General features: G+C 48.1%; 9 protein-coding genes and 2 non-coding genes across 11 annotated transcripts; 3 read left to right on the forward strand and 8 right to left on the reverse strand.

Annotated features, from left to right (window-relative positions):
* Positions 1–1,009: 1,009 nt before the first annotated feature.
* Positions 1,010–1,092, reverse strand: DFJ58DRAFT_t112. Its single transcript has one exon. It is a non-coding gene; the product is annotated as a tRNA-Ala (tRNA).
* A 98-nt stretch (positions 1,093–1,190) lies between these two features.
* Positions 1,191–1,629, forward strand: DFJ58DRAFT_663128 (ubiquitin-related modifier 1; the record flags this gene model as incomplete). The annotated part of the gene is made up of 3 exons (XM_041382337.1): positions 1,191–1,318; positions 1,372–1,464; positions 1,512–1,629. The coding sequence occupies 3 exons, from the start codon at positions 1,191–1,193 to the stop codon at positions 1,627–1,629; spliced, it is 339 nt and encodes a 112-aa protein (XP_041241907.1).
* A 363-nt stretch (positions 1,630–1,992) lies between these two features.
* Positions 1,993–3,791, reverse strand: DFJ58DRAFT_663072 (GTP-binding protein Obg CgtA; the record flags this gene model as incomplete). Its single annotated transcript, XM_041382331.1, has 3 exons — positions 1,993–3,479; positions 3,526–3,568; positions 3,621–3,791. 3 exons carry the CDS (start codon positions 3,789–3,791, stop codon positions 1,993–1,995), a joined length of 1,701 nt encoding a protein of 566 aa, XP_041241908.1.
* A 38-nt stretch (positions 3,792–3,829) lies between these two features.
* Positions 3,830–5,437, reverse strand: DFJ58DRAFT_796978 (uncharacterized protein). Its single transcript, XM_041390608.1, has one exon. It carries the CDS (start codon positions 5,244–5,246, stop codon positions 4,065–4,067), a length of 1,182 nt encoding a protein of 393 aa, XP_041241909.1. The 5' UTR covers positions 5,247–5,437; the 3' UTR covers positions 3,830–4,064.
* A 541-nt stretch (positions 5,438–5,978) lies between these two features.
* On the reverse strand, positions 5,979–6,061 carry DFJ58DRAFT_t111. Its single transcript has one exon. It is a non-coding gene; the product is annotated as a tRNA-Ala (tRNA).
* DFJ58DRAFT_915109 (uncharacterized protein) lies at positions 6,047–7,168 on the reverse strand (the record flags this gene model as incomplete). Its single annotated transcript, XM_041395423.1, has 6 exons — positions 7,116–7,168; positions 6,966–7,037; positions 6,616–6,699; positions 6,492–6,590; positions 6,359–6,410; positions 6,047–6,306 (listed from the first exon to the last, which is right to left on the reverse strand). The coding sequence occupies exons 2-6, from the start codon at positions 6,969–6,971 to the stop codon at positions 6,047–6,049; spliced, it is 501 nt and encodes a 166-aa protein (XP_041241910.1). The 5' UTR covers positions 6,972–7,037; positions 7,116–7,168.
* Positions 7,169–8,536: 1,368 nt separating this feature from the next.
* On the forward strand, positions 8,537–9,937 carry DFJ58DRAFT_796985 (TPR-like protein). The gene is made up of 6 exons (XM_041390609.1): positions 8,537–8,693; positions 8,758–8,822; positions 8,887–9,030; positions 9,075–9,220; positions 9,279–9,507; positions 9,576–9,937. The coding sequence occupies exons 1-6, from the start codon at positions 8,564–8,566 to the stop codon at positions 9,765–9,767; spliced, it is 906 nt and encodes a 301-aa protein (XP_041241911.1). The 5' UTR covers positions 8,537–8,563; the 3' UTR covers positions 9,768–9,937.
* On the reverse strand, positions 9,806–10,428 carry DFJ58DRAFT_796988 (uncharacterized protein). Its single transcript, XM_041390610.1, has 2 exons — positions 10,243–10,428; positions 9,806–10,189 (listed from the first exon to the last, which is right to left on the reverse strand). Exon 2 carries the CDS (start codon positions 10,158–10,160, stop codon positions 9,867–9,869), a length of 294 nt encoding a protein of 97 aa, XP_041241912.1. The 5' UTR covers positions 10,161–10,189; positions 10,243–10,428; the 3' UTR covers positions 9,806–9,866.
* Positions 10,429–11,549: 1,121 nt separating this feature from the next.
* DFJ58DRAFT_705200 (terpenoid synthase) lies at positions 11,550–13,592 on the forward strand. Its single transcript, XM_041383706.1, has 4 exons — positions 11,550–12,377; positions 12,516–12,690; positions 12,746–13,028; positions 13,090–13,592. The coding sequence occupies exons 1-4, from the start codon at positions 12,029–12,031 to the stop codon at positions 13,426–13,428; spliced, it is 1,146 nt and encodes a 381-aa protein (XP_041241913.1). The 5' UTR covers positions 11,550–12,028; the 3' UTR covers positions 13,429–13,592.
* Positions 13,593–14,600: 1,008 nt separating this feature from the next.
* Positions 14,601–16,751, reverse strand: DFJ58DRAFT_796999 (fumarylacetoacetase). Its single transcript, XM_041390611.1, has 10 exons — positions 16,631–16,751; positions 16,416–16,563; positions 16,249–16,365; positions 15,984–16,187; positions 15,860–15,936; positions 15,451–15,794; positions 15,127–15,368; positions 15,090–15,092; positions 14,953–15,027; positions 14,601–14,904 (listed from the first exon to the last, which is right to left on the reverse strand). The coding sequence occupies exons 2-10, from the start codon at positions 16,503–16,505 to the stop codon at positions 14,740–14,742; spliced, it is 1,317 nt and encodes a 438-aa protein (XP_041241914.1). The 5' UTR covers positions 16,506–16,563; positions 16,631–16,751; the 3' UTR covers positions 14,601–14,739.
* Positions 16,752–18,562: 1,811 nt separating this feature from the next.
* On the reverse strand, positions 18,563–19,889 carry DFJ58DRAFT_663122 (terpenoid synthase; the record flags this gene model as incomplete). The annotated part of the gene is made up of 5 exons (XM_041382336.1): positions 18,563–18,949; positions 19,008–19,293; positions 19,345–19,519; positions 19,569–19,607; positions 19,658–19,889. 5 exons carry the CDS (start codon positions 19,887–19,889, stop codon positions 18,563–18,565), a joined length of 1,119 nt encoding a protein of 372 aa, XP_041241915.1.
* Between the last annotated feature and the right edge of the window lie 662 nt (positions 19,890–20,551).

A 20,551-nucleotide genomic window follows, 5' to 3' on the forward strand; every position in this document is an offset into this window, starting at 1 on the left:
GGACGTGCCTCTTCCTTCTGCATGAGAAGGTCAGAGATGCGGGATTTGGTTCTCCCGAAAATGAACTCAAGGTTCCTTGATTGTTGACAGAATGTACTTATACCACCATTTGATATGAACACGGTTGGACTGCTCATGGAAATCTTATCATACCACAGTCAGTACTTTGTGAACACTACATACTTATATATGTATCGTACTGCTTATTTTGTCTTAATATGTATATACTTACTATGATATCGATGTATGGATTTTATACTATATTATTTATACGCACTGTACAAATTCCTGATCTCCCGTCCCTGAGTCGTTGATGTTGAGACTGTTGTTAAAAGGAAGTAAGCTTCAAGTTGCCAGCCCATCTTCAGGGCCTCTCGTGCACGAATGGAGTGGTCTCCCTCTATGCATGGCACACGTAGCAGTCAGATCTAGTCAGGCGTCGACCACGCTACAGAGCTATTTATAGTGAGTCTCGAATCTCGATTGTCGTAACTTGTGGCCTAGGAAGAAACCCTTTTGGTAATTGTGCTTCTACTTCTCAGGTAGTGAAGTTACTCGGCGACTCTCCAACGTTGCTCTGTGGATTCTGGATTCTGGATTCCAGGGGGGAATCGCCAAGACAATGGCTTGGTTGGGACGAACTTTTTGATGGGTTTACCAGATGGAGCGCTGTATCTGCGACTGTGCCTGCATGTCGCGAGGAAGTCAAGAACTTCTGGTGAAGAACACTACGCTACGTACTACCGACAAAGCAGTACTATACTCAGCTTGATAGTTCGCTGAGTGCTTGTTTCTCAACAAGTTTCACTGTTGCTCGAGCGATCTCCAGAAGACCTTGGAATAGAGGAACATGACGGTATCAAACACTTGAATGAATAACATGTTGCGGCATATGACAAATTACTTAATTGTTTGCCCCCGACTAGTCGCCACGAAGTGTGGGGGAAGGCGTGTTGTGATCATATCAGTTTTCGAGAATCATGTAATAGAATGAAAATAGCAAAAACAGTGGACAAATCCGGACTCGAACCGGAGACCCCCCGCACTCAGCCCATGCTAAGCGGATGTGATAACCAGCTACACCATATGCCCTACGAACAGAAGCCACTTCACTACGTTGATACCGTTGATATAACTCATCGGACTTATTTCATCAAATTCATGCTTGGTCGACCTGATCAACGTCCACGATGGCTGGCACGATAACGATCAAACTTGTATTCAGCGGTGGACTCGAGTTACTATTTGGCAACGAGCGGAATCAATCAGTCCTCATTCCTCCACTTGTGCCATCTGATAATTCCACGCACTCTTCTCCGTCCTCATCTTCATCTACTCCTCATCACAACGATACTCCATTCTACGGGAGAGACTGAAGGCAGCAGACCTGGAGTACTTGATTTATCACCTTCGTGATCATTTACTCAAAGAGCGCCCGGAATTGTTCATGGAGAACGGGACGATGTGCGTTTTATCTGTTTCTACTGAATCTTACCTCATAGTCTCTCTAGCCGCCCAGGGATCCTTGTGCTGATTAACAATACGGACTGGGAGCTTGAAGGGGAAGGTTCCTACCAACTTTGCAATAACGATGAGATCGTTTTCATCTCAACGCTACATGGTGGATAAAATTCGTGTACCATCGAGAGAACCACGAACTATGTTGTTCATGACGTCGGGTTGGGGATAAATAAGGTCCTCTTACGGCTGGACATCGCGCTAAGCAATGATCGGTACGGGGCCTCACTTCTATAGAAGTGGACGAAACGCGTCGTTTCGCACCCCCACCTCACAATAGTACGCACATCGTCCGCATGTACATCGCCTACTAGATATGGGCTACAATCGCACTTCCTGTCAGGAATACTAGTAGCAACACACGCGGGTGCGAGAAATGGCTAGCGCGAACAACCATCTATAGGTAGATGCTTTGGAATACACATCAGTCTAATCCTAAGGGAGAACGAGATTCTCACATACACAGTCGAACCGCTAAACCTTTACCGTCCTAGCCTGCCGAACATATTTCTGCATTAGCACAACCACCTTCTTGAGGTTCTGGCTCATCTTTGCCGAGATAGGAATGACATCGAGTATGCGCTCCCCGTCCGGCTTCTTCACGATCATCTCCGTTTTGACGTACTCCTCGAGCCTCCGCAGCTTTTCACGTGCCTCCTCCACCGCGTCCCGATCTCCTTCACCACCTAACAAGTCCGCTTTGTTCGCTATAACCATATGAGCTTTATCACTCATTCCTGGTTGGTATTTCTCTAGCTCGTCTTTCAAATCTCTAAGCTCGTCCCATGGTTCTGGGCGAGACAAGTCCACAACATAGACGAGTGCGAGTGATCGTTCCATTGAGCGCAGGAAAGAATGACCCAGACCAACATTTTCTGATGCGCCGGATATGAGCCCAGGATTGTCTGCAACGGTGAAGCGAAAAGTCTCATGAATGTCAAAGTCGTAACCTGGTTCTATGTCAGGCCGGGGGGAATTAGGTGAATTATCTTGTAAGCGCAATTGTTCTTTAGAATTTTCCATGTCGGAAAGTTCGCGCTCCCGGAGGCGTTCCTCCTCAATAGCAGTTTCGTCGAAAATATTTTCACCCTGAAGGGCGCCTTCGAAGGTTCCATCTTCTGCTACGCGAATTACACCAACAATGGGGTTAAGTGTAGTAAACGCGTAGCCAGCAACTTCGGTCTTCGCTCGACCGCCAGTTAATGCGCGAAGAAGAGTGCTCTTGCCCGCATTCGGCATCCCGACAAGTCCAATATCCGCAAGAATCTTGAGTTCAAGGTATAACGTCATACGCTCACCCTCGTGTCCCCGCGTCGCAAATTTGGGTGAACGGTTCATGGGTGACAAGAAATGCGGATTGCCCAACCCACCATTGCCGCCCCGCGCGATGATATGTCCCAGCCACTCATGCTGGCCCATTCCAAGAGGTGCATCATCAGAAATCATGACTTCCTCCGTCTTGTCCAAGTCGAGATTGATGGGTGATAGCAACCTCTGTTTCCTAGCCCAGCGTCTGGCTCTCTCCTCGCGGTACAGAGCTGCCTCCGCCTGTTTGAACACATCACGATTGAGATTATCATCCGCATACCGCGGATAATGCAGCCATCTGTCATCCCGAAGCTTCGCACGACGTTCCTCGGGACTGAGTCCTTGCAGCGACTCTTCCTCCGCTTCCCATTCATCCTTCGCGCGTCGTGAGTCGCCTGGAAGAAGTTCGCGTATCACTGTTCCTAGAGGAACTTTTATTATCGTTGGCGGTGCGTTTTTGCCGTTCTGCCATGTCCCTTGGCCATTTCCGCCTGCGGCGCCACGTACGCGTTTTGGGATGGATGAAAGAGTTGTGAGATTGGGTGTAGGGAGAATATAGACGTCGCCTCCACGTCCACCGCTACCACCTGAAGGAGGCCCCATAGGCTTCCATTTTTCACGGTGGAAAGCAACACATCCGTCACCTCCATTGCCTATATGGTGTTGAGCATGCATAAGTGAATTCGGACGTGTACATACCTCCCCGAACGTTGATTATAAGATTGTCGAGGAAGGATTGACCCTGCACGATGTTATTATCAGGTGGTACGCGTGTATCTAGAAGTGCAGCTTACCCCTTGTCTTCGCTTCCACTCTGTCTTTCGTTTCCGTCGAAGGAGATCCTGCAAGTTGTCATCATCCTCTTGTGTCTCTATAGCAGCACTCGAAGCTTCCTGATACGCTGCGCCACTGCAGTGAAATAGCCGTCTCTGTCTGGATAGAGACCTGCAGAGTGGTCTTAACATACAAGCGATGAGTTTCAAAGTGAAAACCGGATGTAAAGAACGAGTAATTTAGTATTACATCATACAAACACCGTACTAGTACACTTCCGATTCCAAAATATCATGATAGTACAATGTTTTTACAACAGACCAAAGGTGATGTTACCTATACTAACAGCCCTTATAACTGAAGTACGAGTAAAATCGTAAGCTAAAAGACACATAAGACACGAACAAGGGTCAAAATCGTCAGATCGAGGTACGTCTTCAATGACATCCCATCACAGCCTGTTTTCACTCTCCTGCTGTCAAACCTAATAGATGGCGTGGTGTCAGTGCATGCACAGACTCTTCTCGTGGTCTTCCTGTTCGTGACTGCGAGTCGTTGATCGAACTTGACGGAGACGGCGGCTTTGGTGGCAGTTGTGGTGAGGTCACGAGCGTAGAGGTACTGATGCGCAACAATAGCGATGCGGCAGTTTCATCATCTGGAGTGTACACTGGCGAGGATAATGCTGTGTCACTGGGACTCCGTCGTGGAGCAAAACCCGAAAAACAAGGTTGAATCTGTGTCCCCGATTGCGGAAGAAGTGTACTCGGAGAAGGGAGGGTCAGAACAGGTGGGACTCCGAAGACGGAGGAGGCCGTGAATGTTGCGGAAGTTGGAGGTGTCGGGAGTTGTTGTGACGGAGACTTTGAAGAGCTCGGAACTGGTCGGGTGGATGGTGACTGGGACGAAGTCAGGGCTCTCCGAGTCCGTTCTTGCGATGAATGTGGAAGCCAGGTAGAAATGGATGGCAAGCGGGAGGACGAGCCCTCAGCGGACTCCAGTTCAGTTCTTGCACCATCTTCCTGCTCAACGTCCTGTTTCCTTCGCTTGGACCCTCTGGCGTCAGAAGAAGATTGGTGAATGCACTGCGGGCACCCATCTTCCTCGAGGCGCTTCACCTTCTCTGTCAGGTCCTGAAGGTACGCCACCGTCCGCACCAGGATCTCAAGTTTGAATTCCTTTTCTCCTGCCTTCGACTTTCCCTTGGCTTTCTTAGGTTCATTGTCTTCATCCTCATCACTGGCCTCTGCAGTTTCATTGAGTCGCTTGTATTCCGCAGGCACAAGCTCTCTCAATGCAGCCAGGGCATCGTTAATTTTGGTGCGCCTGGCTTTTTCAATGAGGGAGTGATTAATCTTCCGCTGAGCTTCACGTGCTGCGCGTGAAAGCGCCCCAGGTTTGCGACCGCGCCGTTTGAGTTGTGGTGCTGGAGGAGTGTCGTAAGCGTCATCTTCAGCTTGGTCATCGCTGGACATTGGGCTAGACAGTCGATGATTGTCTGACTGCGGAGGTATAACAGCGGCGCCTGAGGCTGAACGCAAGCGCTTTGCTCTGCGTGGAGTGCTTTCAGCATACATGTCCATCTCTGCTGGACCTTTGAGTGGTGCAATTGCAATGGGTCGGAAGAGATGCATATGGGAGTTCATATTCGCATCCGCAAGGGCTTATGAACGACATGCGACACGTTTGTCAAGCGGTGATTGGCTGGCATTCTGGACCCCGTAACGGATGGACAGCATCACCATAGCCTGTAAGGCTCTCTATACAACGTGCTTATAATTACGGACAGCCCTGTCGAATCCCTCGCATGACTGGTTTTGAGCAACCTTATTGGCCCTTCAAAAAACGCACGTGTGCAATGGGTTTAAGCGCTCACCTCTTATCAACCTTCTAAATAAGAGTATTTCCCAGCTCCCCAGTGGTCGGTTACGTTGAGGGAAATTCGCTGGTGGAGCCACGAAATGCCGAGCATGCTATCCACGTACGATATCCGTTTGCAGTGAATTTCTTCCGCGTCATGGATACCCCTACAGGGGTTTCTGTCACTCGATATGTCATGGTACGTGAAATGGTGAAAGACTCATCATCCAGCTCTCCGGAGAGAACCCACAGAGCCCCACAGATGCCAGCTATCGTTCCATCACGAGAAATCACGAGATCCGACGTCCAGGAAGATGGCACACGAGCACATCGTATTATTAGCTCTTGGTAAACTCATGTATAAAATTGCCATCTTTCCTTACAGTACGCAACTATTGTAACAGTACTTTGCAACGGACAAGGTGCAGGGTCGATGTTAGAACCTTCCGTCCCCGACCCATGAAGAAAGGGATGAAATGATCTGGACGAGGCTCTCTATGCATGCATGGCAAAAACAGTGGACAAATCCGGACTCGAACCGGAGACCCCCCGCAGTCAGCCCATGCTAAGCGGATGTGATAACCAGCTACACCATATGCCCTACGTAATCATCGAGGTACGGAACAATCGAATACAAATGGAAACCGGGTATGTACACGTGCCCCCACACAAACCACCTTGCTGGTCGGTCCTCATTCAATGTCTCGTACGTCGAGGCACCGTCACTATGAGAAAGTGTCGAGGCGAGGAATGCTATGCCCATTTGTCCAGTTACTTTGGCAAACTTTCCAGTGGGGCGGGTAGCACTCCCTTGCGAAAAGTTGTAGACCAAAGAAAAAGCTGTCACTGAGAAACAACTTCAGAGCACATGACTTCCTGGGTATGATTGTGATCTAACCTGCGCTACTGCACCACATCATGCTTGGTAGGATGATAACCCAGACTGATTGCTAAACGACGTAACAGCGATAAATCTTTTGCAAATGGGATTTTGTAAACAAACAAGCTGGCAGATAACAAATTGAACCCACCGCTCCATTGCCAAGTAAAATTTGTAAAGTGTATATCACACTCTTGATCACACACGTTGCTTGAGAGACGTCTGCAAGCCACGTACGCCACTGGCCCGCCTGGAAATGTATCGCGATACCTCACTAGTCCATGTTCCATACGAGTGATTGCTACGACCATGTGCTCAGGAGACTCCAGCAGATAATATCGGATGTAGGAGGTGAGACGCTAACAGTCGTATTCAGGATGAACAGCAGGAGGACTTCTGGTGGTTCGTCGGGTCATTCAGCATATTCAATATAAAGTTCATTGCGTTGTCGCGCTACAAATCTTGGTATGCCTCTGCTGCCTTTGGCTGTAAATGAGGATGTACTGCTTTCGGAGGCGCCGGATGCGTTCTCCGGAACGAGCCATGGTAATATTTCTCCACGATGTCTGCGGCTGCCCGGTAAATGAGTCATCGTCGAAGGAAGTTCAAAGCATGGGCAGATTACCTCCATGCTGCCAATGACAATTTTCACTCGGCTACCTCGTCGGAACGACACAATCAGGCCATGTTCTCGAATCTAGTCGGCGCATAGGCAACGCTGAGTGGACGGTCTACATCAACCTCTAATATTTTGTATAATACTGCCAAAACTCACTTCACAGCAGGAAAAGCGTTGTTCTAGTATCAACAGCGGAATGGTTGATATTCCTGGTGAGAGCTTCCAGCATCATAGTGTAATGTGGGCTGGAATAACATAGAAGTGAAACTCCAATATCTTGATCGACGTAGAATGTAAGTCTGATGAGTGTCCAACATCTTGTAGTACCTCGCACTTGGCCTGTTATCCGACACCCAATCGAGATGCACCACTGCAATAGCACGGCGTGGTGAGGATAGGTCGCTCTAAGAAGGAAATCAGAGCCCGCAAACGCTAGCCTACAACATAAAGATCTCGATGATGCACTCACTATTTCAGCTTTCTCCGGGACAAGGATCAGCCAGCCCAACAATAATGCGGTGAGATGATCAAGCCAATCCTGAAAATCGCCACGCTCCTAAAAAAAAAGTTCGAGCCATCTGCTATTGCCACGTGTTGGTAGACATTGGGAATTACGGACAAGGTCAATCAGAAGTATGCGTGAGGAAGAGGAGTTTGCTTGATCATTACAAGTAATGCGTTCTTCGGGCAAGTCAGCCAAGCGCAGAGTAATCTCCAGCCACGGAGTCTCCAGGGGTGAGAGCGTCATTTCCACTAACAATTTCGTCACTACATCCCCTGCCTGACCTGAAGCCAAAAAGACTCGTTTGCCACAAAATTATCAGAGCCTCTAATATGAAAAATAACGACGCTTCAATATACCGGGAAATGATTTAATGAGTCCATTTTATTTTTGTAATCAGGGAGGCTACGTAGTACGCACATGTTCCAAGGATTCTTTGAGTGCTCGAGCATCGAACGAACGTGAAAGGGCCGCCCGTTTCTGATCGTGACATCAAATCAGATGGTATTTCGCTGAACCCATTCTAGAGGCTCTGTTTTCAAACACCTCAGAACCTTCGAAACGAATGATTCGCCCTGTCTTGATCGTGCCGTTTCGTATGCATATTGTATCGAGAGATATCGAATCAACCCCGCCGCTAAATCCACTTATTCAATGTGCACCTCCGAGGTCACGGGAGGCACATTTCTACACCGTACCTGTACCCGTAGCCCCATACCTGTGCTATCAGGGAGTGTTGGACACGACGGTGTGAATGGACCTATGGTCGACAGGCTGTTGGACTCGAACGGTCTGATATCGCGGCGCCTCTCCGACTGGACCTCGTACATTTCCGACGCTCGACCTGGTTAATAAACAAGTGATCTTGACACAAATGAGGTCCCTCCACATCCCCACTGTTGTCAACGGTTTGACAAAACAAAGTGGTTTTCTCCCAACCGAAAGTCCGCCGTGGTGATGTCAGGAATCAGCTTGAGCCTGAAAGCATAGTATTGAACATATAAAACTTATCAAGGGGATCACTCTAAAATCAGATGATCGTTACCGACAACGAATGTAGAATTTACGTAACACTGCTTGGTCTTTCCTATACTCATTACGCATGAGTTTACAGTCGGCCTTGGAGCGATTGGCTACGTACCGTGCCAACAACGCGCGCGCTTCGCAAGATATATTCCGCAATGGACTTCTAGTGCTTCAGAAAAGCAGTTTCGAAAAGTTGGGAGACGATGGCAAGCTATTTAGCAGTCGTCCACGCCTGTTATTTGAACTCAAGTCATTACGGAGTTCTTGCAGGCTGGACATCCCTAGAACAATTCACATTGGTCTCAATTGACGTAGGACGACTTGACATAGCAGATGTGCGTTCTTTTCCACTGTTCTAAGTACTTACTTCACCCTAAGCTCAAACCCATTTCTATATAGCAATGCCTCCAGCTCATTGCCGACAAATTCCCCAACTCCCCACGCATCGACTGTCTCATAGGCATCCGAATGGAAGCTACAGAGCCTCCAGAAACAGCTCTTAAATACTACGCTGACATACTTGAAGCTGACTCCGCCAATGTCGTGCGTGCTTTCATATGCGTGTCTTTTGTGTACTTACTCTACAGGCGATTTGGAAACGGCGAATATCGGTCTTGAGGAGAACAGGAAAGGTCGAAAAGGCTATGAACGAACTCGTGCAGTTATTGGACACATTCTATACGGACGTCGAAGGGTGGTTAGAACTCGCAGACATGTATGCGTCATGTAACCAGTACGTCTCCATTCTATAATACCATCACACATCTTATTCATTTTGTTCGCTCGCACAGATATGATCACTCTTTCCAGGCGCTCTCACATGTTCTGCTCCTAATGCCCCCAAACCCCTTCTATGTTCTCCAAGCCGCTGAAATAGCCTACACCTCCGAAGACTTTCCCCTCGCCATCAAAATGTTCCTCACCGTCGTCGACATGACCGATGCTGACGATTCAGAACAGCTTTTGCAAGACTCCACGCCTCTCGGGATCACTGTGCGAGCGTGGTTTGGCGTGAAACTCGTGCGTTTTTTTCTCTCGCATGGGCTGCTTGCTAAGTTGAATATCATTGTAATTCTTATAAAAAACAGTGTACTCGTCGGATAGCACAAAATGCGAACCTGAGGTCTCTATCGGATACTAGTGCACCGAAGAACCTGGAGCTGCTAGATGAGCTGGCCACGGAGCGTCTTCGAGTTGCGTACTCAAGTTCGGGTCAGAAGGGTGAGATTGCGAAAGGGAGACAAGAGGTTTTCGCTTGGGTCGCGACTCCCCTTGCGTAGACATGATGTTTATTTCCTTTTTTTCCTGAGCTACGTCCAGTCCCATCTTGTTTGCATTTTTTATCTTCACTTAGACGTGATCAAGGGAAGAGATGACCATCAATGTACTAGACAGACACTGGAGGTAAATACTATGACGAGGCCGAACGAGAGGTTTCGGGCGAGTACGCGCAGCGCCTCACCTGAAATAGAGGGGTGAACTGCACAGAGGGATAGTAGGCCACCTTGCTGCGAGTGGACTATAGGTGCCCTCTGGGTCCTTGTAGTACTTATTCGAGGCACTAAAATCGAGTGCAATAGAAGAAAATGGAGGTGGGAATTAAAATGAGTATGATTAACAGTGATCGTGGCACGGAGGCAAGAAGCGAAGACAAATACTTGACGCCGAGTCATATATATGTTGGTCTCAGCTATAAATGCCAGTAAGTAATCCCTAACCTTGGGCGGTTTTGCCAGCTTAAGCTCTTGATCATGGATCCGTATCATATTGGACGATACGACTCAGACACGTACGCATGGCAGCAGTCCCGGAGGATTAATCGATTAGCCTCCGGGACTCCCTTTCGCCTTCTTTTCTTCTTGGCAGCTTCGGCACCACATGTCGACCCACTGGCGTCGTTGTCACCGTGGCTTCTTTCCGTCTCGGGCCTTCCGACATTTGCCATTTAATATCTTGCTCGTACGCAGTGTTACCTCAGCGTTCTCTATCACGTCCGCCGAGGTACTTTTTTTTTTTTTTGAATTCTTGTTTATTGTCCGTTGGAGCGTGGTCCTATAGCAGACAATACATACAGTATTTACTTCTGGTGCGGTGATCTATATGGTATCTTGGGAGGCTATGGTATTGGTCCCGGCCTGGGCGAGGACGACTAAGCGCCGAGGTACGTATACTACTACGCTATTTGTATCTAATCTTGCTAACCTAAACTTTAGTCTAGGTAAATACAATTTGTTCTCTATCACGTCCGCTGAGACTTTAGTCTACTACAGGTATGACGCCTGAAATAGACCGTTGGCATCTGTTCCAGCATAGAGCACAGGATATGTAAGTATCCATGTATAAAATTGAAGAGCTTTTGATTCGATAGCAAAGACAGATCAGGCGTCAGTCCTCTCTTGAATTGCAATTATGAAATTCATCTCACTCACCATTACGATGTCTCCCCCAGTGATAGCTAGCACAGCTACCGCACAACAAATCATCAGCCACCGCTGCGCCCAAGCTAGTGAGTACTTTGCAGTCTAACGAGTTCTGCACGTGCGGGCCTCAGACTGTGTGATTACGGCTGCTCACAGACCATGCGGATTGCGGAACGATCATAGGTCATAACAAGGACACGTTCTTGTTTGTGTGTGCACCTCAAATGCTCAGCGGTCCCCGGTCCCACTTAATCAAATTCCTCCTCCCAGTGCTTCTTTCGATGATCGAAATCTTGCATTCCCGTCGTTTTGGCGGAATGTTATCGGACGTCACCTATTCGTGGACTACGGTGGTGGAACACGAGTGCCGCTTTCGCGGGTGGTGTCGTGGTATGAATAGTTAATGGATCTGGGAGATCGATTATATTTGGTAGCTGCTGGTTTCTATCGGATGACAATCATCATGAGACCAGAAGAAGCAAAGGGAGCTGTAGTAGACGTTGTGAGGTGTTCGCCCACACTACCTGCGCTGTTTGCTGAAAAACAAATATTTGTTAGTAGCTGGTTAGAATCAGGCCTTCATATGTTTTTGCGCTAGAGATACGCCACGTGCATTCGTCATTGAATGTGAAGCTCGGAAATCAGTGATTGATCAGCGCTCAACTTCGTGATAAGGATACCTGTTCAATCGTCTTTGCTCGTGGGGGACTTGACTACAGCAGTAATGATACATTGATAACAGCGAGAATGCGAGAACAACAATAAAGTCGAAATACCTGGTTCAGAATCTTCCTTCGACGCTCTAAATCAGGTGTAACGAATGCGAGTGCAGGCCCATCCGGGGATTCGATCGTAAGCTCATAACTTGAAGGGGTTATGGTGACTGCGACCTCCGAGTCGGAAGGGTTTTGAGAAGCTGATTCGACACAGTTAGCATGTGTCGGTTGTCTACGGGAGACTAGTAACCGGTAACAGAATACCATGAAATCGGGTACCCATGGGATTGTTCGAAGAAACCAATTAGTAAGGTCCGATTAATAACAGGGAAAACCAGAAACCGGTCCAGGACTGACTTATGGCGACAGCACAAGTCACAGATATAAAATCTAGTCAGTGTAAGTATGGGTACGAACCAGAGATCTTCCAACATGGTGACTTTTATCATCAACACTCTCCCTACCTGGATCGCGCATCTAGCGTCAGGTCTAGAAGCACAATTGACCATGGATCGGCGCAATACGGTTGCTTCTGATCGTCCCATTGCTGGGGGATCGGCGACTTTCAATGCTAGGGATGGATGTGATCTACCTCCGAAGAAAATCTTCATACCTGACGTGCTCGCGAGATGGCCATTTCCCCGTCGTCTCAATCAGCACTATTCCAAAGTCAGTGCTGAATCATCTGCTTGGCTTGAAAGCTGTAAGGCCTTCAGTCCCAAAGCTCAACAAGCCTTCGATCGCTGCGATTTCAGTAAGACATGGCTCTTAACAACCCTGTTGATGTACTCACGTTTTTGTCAGGTCTTCTTGCTTGTTTAGCCCACCCCACCGCAAGTGAAGGTAAGTATTATGACGATATCAACGAGGACTTACTGAGGAGTACATACAGAACACGTTCGCAGCGCTTGCGATGCCATGAATCTCTTTTTTTTGGTAGATGAACACTCAGATGTCGAGGAGGAGGGCGAGGTCCGTCAACAAAAGGACGTCATTATGGATGCTCTGCGCCACCCTTACAAGCCACGTCCCAAAGGGGAATGGGTCGGTGGAGAAGTTGCACGTCAGTGGGTGATTTGTTATCTGATATTCGACGTCGGGACCTAACTACTACACTAACAGATTCTGGGAACGTACTATATGTAACGCCAGTGGTCAATCGCAGAAGCGTTTCGTCGCGAGATTCGATGAATATCTAGATGGCGTAGTGCAGCAGGCCATTGACCGAAGCGGACATCACATTCGTGACATCCAAAGTTATTTCGACGTGCGCCGCAAAACGATTGGAGCATGGCCTTCGTTCGCCCTCTTGGAGCTGGGTCTCGATATCCCAGATGAAGTAATTTCGCATCCAACAATTGAAGATATGGCGGTGGCATCCACGGATATGATCGCTCTCACTAATGTCAGCGTCTTTCTACGGACATATCGTTAATGACACTCATCACATTTGCATGATATTGCAGGACATCATATCCTACAATCGAGAGCATGCGCGTGGAGATGACGGCCACAATATAGTAACAATTGTCATGCACGAGCTTGATACGGATGTCAACGGCGCCATTTTGTGGGTGATGGATCACCATACAAAAATCGAGAAGAAGTACTTTGAGGCCGAAGCAGCCATTCCGAAATGGGGAGAGCCCATCGACTCGCAGGTTAGGGAGTATTGTTATGGCTTGGGAAACTGGGTGCGCGCCAACTATCATTGGCACTTCGAAAGCGAGAGGTACTTTGGCACCAATGGTGAGGAAGTTCAACGGAGAAGGTGGATTTTACCGATGGGCCGAAAGACCACTTGAAAGGCTGTGAAGAGATTGGGCCTGCACTTGTTGGTGTGACCGATTATTGAATGACTTGGCTCTTGCAAAGTCCTTGTACATGACGAAGAGCAGGAATACGAGCTTTTAGCTAGATCATATGAAACAGTTCATGGAGGGCTGAGGCAAATAAGCTGTCACGTCGTTCTCGGTTCAGTGGCTCATCACGTGCTGTCGTCGATCGATGTCAACTCAAAACTCCGATTTGAAATTCTGAACCGAGTATATACGTCCGAACTACTTTCCACCTCAATTCGCCTCGAGTCACGAGCGGCGGCAACACTACATCGAATTTAACTCGCCTCGACAGCAACAAGTACTACATGAGATGTCCCCTCCTTCTCCTCCTCCCAGAAGTCATTTTAAATTTGTGAGTCTCCTGGCTCAGGATGTTTCCTATCGCGGCAGTCAGACCCAGTCTAAGCGCTCACTAAGCGGAAAGGGTCGAGCCAGAGTGCGTAGTCACTGCCTGTGGAACTGCACCGTAACCAAGCACTTCTTACCGTAGAGGTTTCTTCTGCTAAAAACTGCCTATACGTGCGTCAATACGTGATACCACTTGTTGACGCCAAGATGACTTATGACATTGAAATGAATCGATCATCATCATCTCCACATGATTTGGATCACCATGAGCAATGAAACTGGAACAAACATAGTCCCAGTTTGATAATGTAGTGAGATGCTGACCAGTGCAGACTTCAAGCAACTTAGAGATATGTCACACATTGAAAAAAAGGGAGGGGGTCACCCCTTCGATCCGACTCTGTACGGTGGCGTGGTTTCAGCATGCGCCAGGTACTAGATGCCAGGAGAAGTAGAAACTACAGCTCCTAATCCATGATGTGTACGCAGCTACTATAAACACCAAATGGCAGGTGTCTGACCACCAGCGAATATCGCTAAGATGTCACACGTTTTGTGTTCTACGGCCCGGTGTTAGCCTTCTGTACAACCAAGACAAGGACTCAAGGGAAGCAGTTACCGCAAGCAACTATAACATGATGGACAAGCCGTGAAAAACAGGAGAGCCATATTGTAAACCGCAGGGATATAATTCAAGCAGGGGTATAGCACCTCAGGCAGCACTTCTCGTGATATCAAAAAGTTAGGTCTCACTGATGCTCTCCATCTTAGCCTGCTTGGCCATTGCTCGCTTTCTCTGGGCTGCGAGCCCCTCGGCCCTTCTCGACAGTTTGTATGACTTTGCGTGTCCCGCCTTCGCCATAAACGATCATCAATAGTGGTGGTCTCCTGCCGGTTTATGTCTCTTCAGCATGTCGTGTAGTTATGTTACAATCTCGCAGGCAGCACTACCCCGCGACACTCTCCGAATCCTACTCCTCTTTGGAGAGACCCGCACCAAGCCGTGAACACAACTTCATCCCTGTCTTGTAAGAACATTCGGTTAGGGAAGTGCTTGCGCTGCTCGATGAGGGAACAAAGGGAGATTGTATCCTGTAATGGAATGGGTGAATGTACGTTGGATATTGTAGACAGACAGACCTCTCCAGACAACGTCCCCGTTCCTATCAAATCCCCAGTACGCATACGGCATCCTGAGAGTGTATGGAAAGCAAGCTGCAAAGATCCCATTTGAGATTACCACATCCCACAGCAGAGGAAACAGAAACACGACGCACCATCTGCCGAAACGTCCAATACGAATTCCTCAAGCACGATCTCGCCACCCCCCATCTCCTTTTCCATCAATCCACCTGGTATCACCCTCATGCTGACCGAGATATCATACGTCGCATCACCCTTATCCACAAGGTACGACGGGACCCTCCGTATGTCATGTGCAATCTTGAACGGTTCCAGCGCATCGAGGGTGACCACCCACGGGCTGATAGTGCTCGCAAAGTTCTTTGCGTTAAATGCTCCGAAGGGAAGGGTTTCCGGGATTTGTATATCTCGCGCTGTTTATGTACATACTCAGCTTATGCACACGTCCGCCAACGACACCAAAGGAAATTGCAAGAAGACGAGAAAAGAACGCACCACTCCAATCATTCAGCAACACAACTCCAAATATATGTTCCTCCGTTTTCTCCACTGGCACGCGTTCGAAGTGCTCTGTCGGGACGCTAATGAAAAACGCGAGTTCGAGCTCGAAATCGAGTTCGCTTGTGGGTGCAAGCGAGAATCCTGTTGTTCGAGCAAGTGTCCTTGAATCGACAGGAGTGTCTGAGGGAAGGTCGTCGAGGGCTTTGTCTTCGAGGAGCCCAGAATATGACCTTTCTGGGGACGCACTAGGCGGGAGATGACCCACTGGCCGTACAATAGGTGTACCAGAGGGAAGAATGGTAGATACACGTCCTGAGGCTGCACGAGGAGGATGGAACCTGTTTAATATACATGAATTAGGTTCGATGGTTCGAAGGAGGGTGAATGAAGAAAGATATGTGACGTACATGTCAGCATCAACACCCCCATGTCCATGTCCCGAGTGCGTGTTTTTTTGCATGCTGTATCGCACACATCAGGCTATCTGTCCCGAATGTAAAAATCACATCCACATATTCAACACTTACTGTCTTAGAACTCGTGAAATCCGTGAAATCGCCAATATCAAATGGGAGGTGCATCGTCGCTTCTATTTGCTTTACAGTGCAGCGCTCGAGAAGGGAAGGGTTCAAGTGTAAAAGAGAAGAGGATTGGGACAAGAGTGACTGGATGTATGCGCGTACGCCGGATGTAGTGGGCCTTCCAAGAGCAGCGAAGGCATTAAGGGTCGTCTGCATACATCAAGTGGAATGAACACATGAAAGGCGAAGCATGAAAGTGGGATTCGATTACATGTGTGAGGACATCACTCGGAAACGTTACTTTACAATCCGTGAATATTCCCTCAAGTGCGAGGACTCTGAGGTCAAGGATGTGTTCCCCGATGGCTACACCAGGACGGGGGTGGGGCTGCAGGGTATAATCAGCACGGACTAATTGTTGGACATGAGATACTGGACCTGTGATAGGGTGGAGAATATGCCAAAGGGAATATTGGCTAATGAAAACGGTGAGTCTGCAGGGATAGGGATGATGCTTTGAGAGGCCATGTTATTGGATAAAGCTTGAGCTTGAAGAGCGGAGTGCGATCATCTTTGGCCTGCGATACTAAGGAATCAGGGATCCACGTGGACTCAGAAGCAGGTCAGCTGAATGTTGAGATATATTTACATACCAGACGTTGACCAGACGCAATGCGTAGCGATAAGCCTACTGGATGTACAAAGGCTAACAGCGAAATGATACGGCATAGAGGTAAAGGAAACAAGCGGCAGGCTGAGAACGTAACACAGTCCTGTTAAGAAACGAGTCACTCCGAGTCAATGGGTCACACCAATTGAAGTACATGTCCAATCTCTCCACTGCCTTTAAATCCTTTTGTCACTAGTGGTCTTTCGACATCAGCAACATCCACCTTTTCCGTTGAACTTTCAGACCATCGGTGCCAAAGTATCTCTCGCTCTCGAAGGACCACTCATAGTTGGCGCGTACACAATTTCCCAAACCATCACAGTACTCCCTAACCTGCGAGTCGAATCAGCTACAGGCCCTGGAGTGCTGCATTCACCTCTCGCCAATTTTGCAGCTCAGCGTTCGTACTACTTGGAAATGTTCTGTGCATCTTGTGTTTGTATTGTATTACCTCTAATCACTGATCCAACGTTTGTTTTCAAGTTCAGACAGTAGTTGAAGTATTATCTCGCTGTGTAAAGCCTTGACCCCACTTTGTCAAGTCTGATACAGCCTCTGTACTCTGTACTACCACGTCAAGCCCCGATCATGCCATGTCAAGCTTCAGTCAGGCTGGGTCAAGCACTACTCATACCACGACGAGTTCTCCCCAACATCTTCGCAGCTTCCGTACTAGTGTAAACCCCCGCACTTACCTATGCCGCGTCAAGCATAGCACATGCAACGTCAGTGCTGCGTCACAGGCGCGTCAAGCAAGTTGTGCCGCCGTCAATGCCGCGTCACGGCCGTGTCAGGACTTTTTGACTATCAGTGTCACATAGGTATATTTTCAACCCGCCATAATAAATGATGTTCTGACAGTGTCTCCCAGAATTAGATGTCGTACACTTGTAGTTGTCCATAGGCAGTAATAAAATCATCTACTAAGCATTCTACGGACAATGGCACTCCAAATCCAGTCTCAACTCCTATGGCCTAGAGCAGAACTGGTATCGCGCTTTTGGAAATCTAAATATACCATGCCTTTTGTGAGTGCTTTGAGATCCGGAGTGCACTTGTTTTAACCATCCTCTAGGAATTAATCAAACACATATTCAAAAAAATTTATCCCAACGAGAGGTAATTAAAATCACCCAGATCAACCGCTGGGTGTTGGGGACCTTATTACCCGCTATGACTGCTTGGGTGCGCCGTTCCACTGATGCCCTTTGCGGACTCAGATCCGACAAGTAGAACAGGTAATCCAGCCTCTGCAGACCACTCACCCGTCGCATGTTTTAGGTGAGCCATGCTTCCACGATTCTTTGCTTGCCTCTCTAATACTATAGCTGAAACATAGATGCTCCGCACATTCCCGGGCCAACGACTCCTGTCACACATAGAACCTGTGCACTCCGCCTCAAATACTCCATCCCTCCCTCGACTCATGAGACACCACTCCCAGAAGCTTCGTGGCTGACGTAGATCTCGAGTGTCTGACCACACTAGAAGCAAGGATATTCGAAGATTCAGACGAAGCAGGACCTGCAGGCAACCGGCAGCGAGGTTTGGGTGGTGGTCAACATCACATGCGGTGGAACGTGTATCTCAACATTCCTACTAAGTGGGTTCTGGGAAGAGATTACAGCGAGAGTGAACTTGAAAATATTACCTGTTCTGTTCAATAGGTCTCTAACTGGTGTGATTGGCAGCGCGGCCCCTTATTCAGCGATAACTCTGATGCCACGTCTGTAGACGAGTTGTCCGACATTTTTTTTCTTTTCTAATCATTGTTTATTGTCCTTGGAAGTAAGAATTGAGTGAGATATTTAGGTCGTGACGACTTGTGGGATGGATAGTACGGCATGAGACAAGCGACAATTGGGCTGAGAACGTAATTACATATGTAGTCGGAATCTGTTAAGAAACGAGTCATTCAATGGGTCACACCAACAAGTACAGGTCCAATCTCTTCACAGCCTTTCAACATGTGGTCTTTCGGCATCGGCAAAATCCACCTTCTCCGTTGGACTTCCATACCGTTGGTGCCAAGGTACCTCTCGCTCTCGAAGGACCAATCATAATTGGCGCGCACCCAGTTTCCCAAACCATCACAGTACTCCCTAACCTGCGAGTCGATGGGCTCTCCCCATTTCGGAATGGCTGCCATGGCCTCGAAGTACTTCTTCTCGGTTTTTGTATGGCGATCTGTCACCCACAATATGGCGCCGTTGACATTCGTATCGAGCTCGTGCATGACGTGTGTTACTATATTGTAAGCGCCATCTGCACGTGCTTGCTCTAAATTGTAGGATATGACATCCTGTGATCACGCAATTTTGTGAGTGACATTGGCACCATGTCCGTAGAAAGACACTGACATTAGCAAGAGTGATCATGTCACTGGCTGCTATCTCCATATCATGAATTGTTGTGTGCGAAATTACTTCATCTGGGATATCGAGACCCAGCTCCAACAGTACGAACAGAGGCATTACTCCATCTGTTTTGCGGCGCACGTCAAAGTAACTTTGGATTTCACGGATATGACATCCGTTTCGATCAATGGCCTGCTGCACTACGCCCTCTAGATATTCATCGATTATCGCGATGAACCGCTTCTGTAACTGACCACTAGCGCCGTTACATATGGTACGTTCCCAGAATCTGTCGGCGTGATAATTCTCAACGTCAAATATCAGGTAGCAAATCACGCACTGGCGAGTGATTGCTCCAGCGACCCATTCTCCTTCTGGACGTGGCTCATGAGGGTGACGCAGAGCATCCATGACGGTATCCTTTTGTTTGCGGACCTCTCCCTCTTCTGATACATCTGAATATTCATCTATGACAAATACAAGATTCAAGTAATCGCAAGCGCTGCGAACGTGTTCTGTAAGGACTCCTCAGTAAGTTCTCGTTTGTATCCTTATAAAGCTTACCTTCACTCGCGTTGGGGAAGGCTAAACATCCAAGAAGATCTGACAAAAACGTGAGTACATCAATAGGTTTATTATAAGCCGTGTCTTACTGAAATCGCAGCGATCGAAGGCGTGTTGTGCTTTGGGACTGAAGGCTTTAAAGCTTTCAAGCCAAGCAGATGATTCAGCACTGACTTTGGAATAGTGCTGATTGAGACGACGGGGAAATGGCCATCTTGCGAGTAAGTCAGGTATGAAGATTTTCTTCAGAGGTTGATCACATCCATCACCAGCATTGACGGTCACCGATCCCCCAGCAATGGGATGATCAGAAGCAACCATATTGCGCTGATCTATGGCCAACTGTGTTCCTAGACCTGACGCTAGATGCGCGATCCAGTCAGGAAGAGTGTTAAAGATAAAAGTCGCCATACTGAAATAATTCTGGTTTGTATCCATGCACTGACTAGATTTATATCTGCGACGTAGTGCTGCCGCCGATACCCTGTTATCAAATTTCATGGTACCCACACTAACTGTATCGAATCAGCTTCGCATAGCCCATGATGTCATACATTATCCACTATATCACCAACTACCCAGACTGATGCATCCTTCGATACATCCAATGGTGAATTACAAGTGGACCTTCCCGAGGGCTTCTTGGGCCTGGCGGCCCCCTATGGAAAGCCAGACCACCGTGCTCTACTTTTACAACTTCTTCTTCTCAGAACCTGCCTAATGAGGCAGTACTTCCATTGACCTCCGAACACCCCCATCCTCAGCCTGAACTGACTCTGCTTCGCACCACCAAATGACTTACTGAGTCGCCGAAGATCGCCTGAGAGCATGTGTGTTCAACTTCGTAAAGGTATGTCGGCATCACACTTTTATCGAATTTGAGAACTTCAAGTTGGATAGTAATGAGACTCACTCTCGCATCGATTTTATCGCCCCGATGTCAAATCTTGGTGCGATAGACATTACCATCATCGACTCACTAA

The sequence above is a fragment of the Suillus subalutaceus genome, assembly GCF_016647625.1.
Source record: "Suillus subalutaceus strain FC151 chromosome Unknown DFJ58scaffold_82, whole genome shotgun sequence".
Classification (NCBI taxonomy): domain Eukaryota; kingdom Fungi; phylum Basidiomycota; class Agaricomycetes; order Boletales; family Suillaceae; genus Suillus; species Suillus subalutaceus.

Excerpts from the sequence above, each read along its gene's own strand:
- DFJ58DRAFT_796988 (XM_041390610.1), bottom strand. The coding sequence starts at position 10,160 with ATGACTCGGCGTCAAGTATTTGTCTTCGCTTCTTGCCTCCGTGCCACG.
- DFJ58DRAFT_796999 (XM_041390611.1), bottom strand. The coding sequence starts at position 16,505 with ATGGCCTCTCAAAGCATCATCCCTATCCCTGCAGACTCACCGTTTTCA. Across the intron at positions 16,188-16,248 it reads CGAGTGATGTCCTCACACAT|ACGACCCTTAATGCCTTCGC; the intron begins GTAATCGAATCC and ends TGATGTATGCAG. Across the intron at positions 14,905-14,952 it reads CGGGGACGTTGTCTGGAGAG|GATACAATCTCCCTTTGTTC; the intron begins GTCTGTCTGTCT and ends ATTCCATTACAG.
- DFJ58DRAFT_796978 (XM_041390608.1), bottom strand. The coding sequence starts at position 5,246 with ATGAACTCCCATATGCATCTCTTCCGACCCATTGCAATTGCACCACTC.
- DFJ58DRAFT_705200 (XM_041383706.1), top strand. The coding sequence starts at position 12,029 with ATGGGTACGAACCAGAGATCTTCCAACATGGTGACTTTTATCATCAAC. Across the intron at positions 12,378-12,515 it reads CTTCGATCGCTGCGATTTCA|AACACGTTCGCAGCGCTTGC; the intron begins GTAAGACATGGC and ends GAGTACATACAG. Across the intron at positions 13,029-13,089 it reads ATATGATCGCTCTCACTAAT|GACATCATATCCTACAATCG; the intron begins GTCAGCGTCTTT and ends ATGATATTGCAG.
- DFJ58DRAFT_796985 (XM_041390609.1), top strand. The coding sequence starts at position 8,564 with ATGAGTTTACAGTCGGCCTTGGAGCGATTGGCTACGTACCGTGCCAAC. Across the intron at positions 9,031-9,074 it reads AAGCTGACTCCGCCAATGTC|GCGATTTGGAAACGGCGAAT; the intron begins GTGCGTGCTTTC and ends CTTACTCTACAG. Across the intron at positions 9,508-9,575 it reads CGTGGTTTGGCGTGAAACTC|TGTACTCGTCGGATAGCACA; the intron begins GTGCGTTTTTTT and ends TATAAAAAACAG.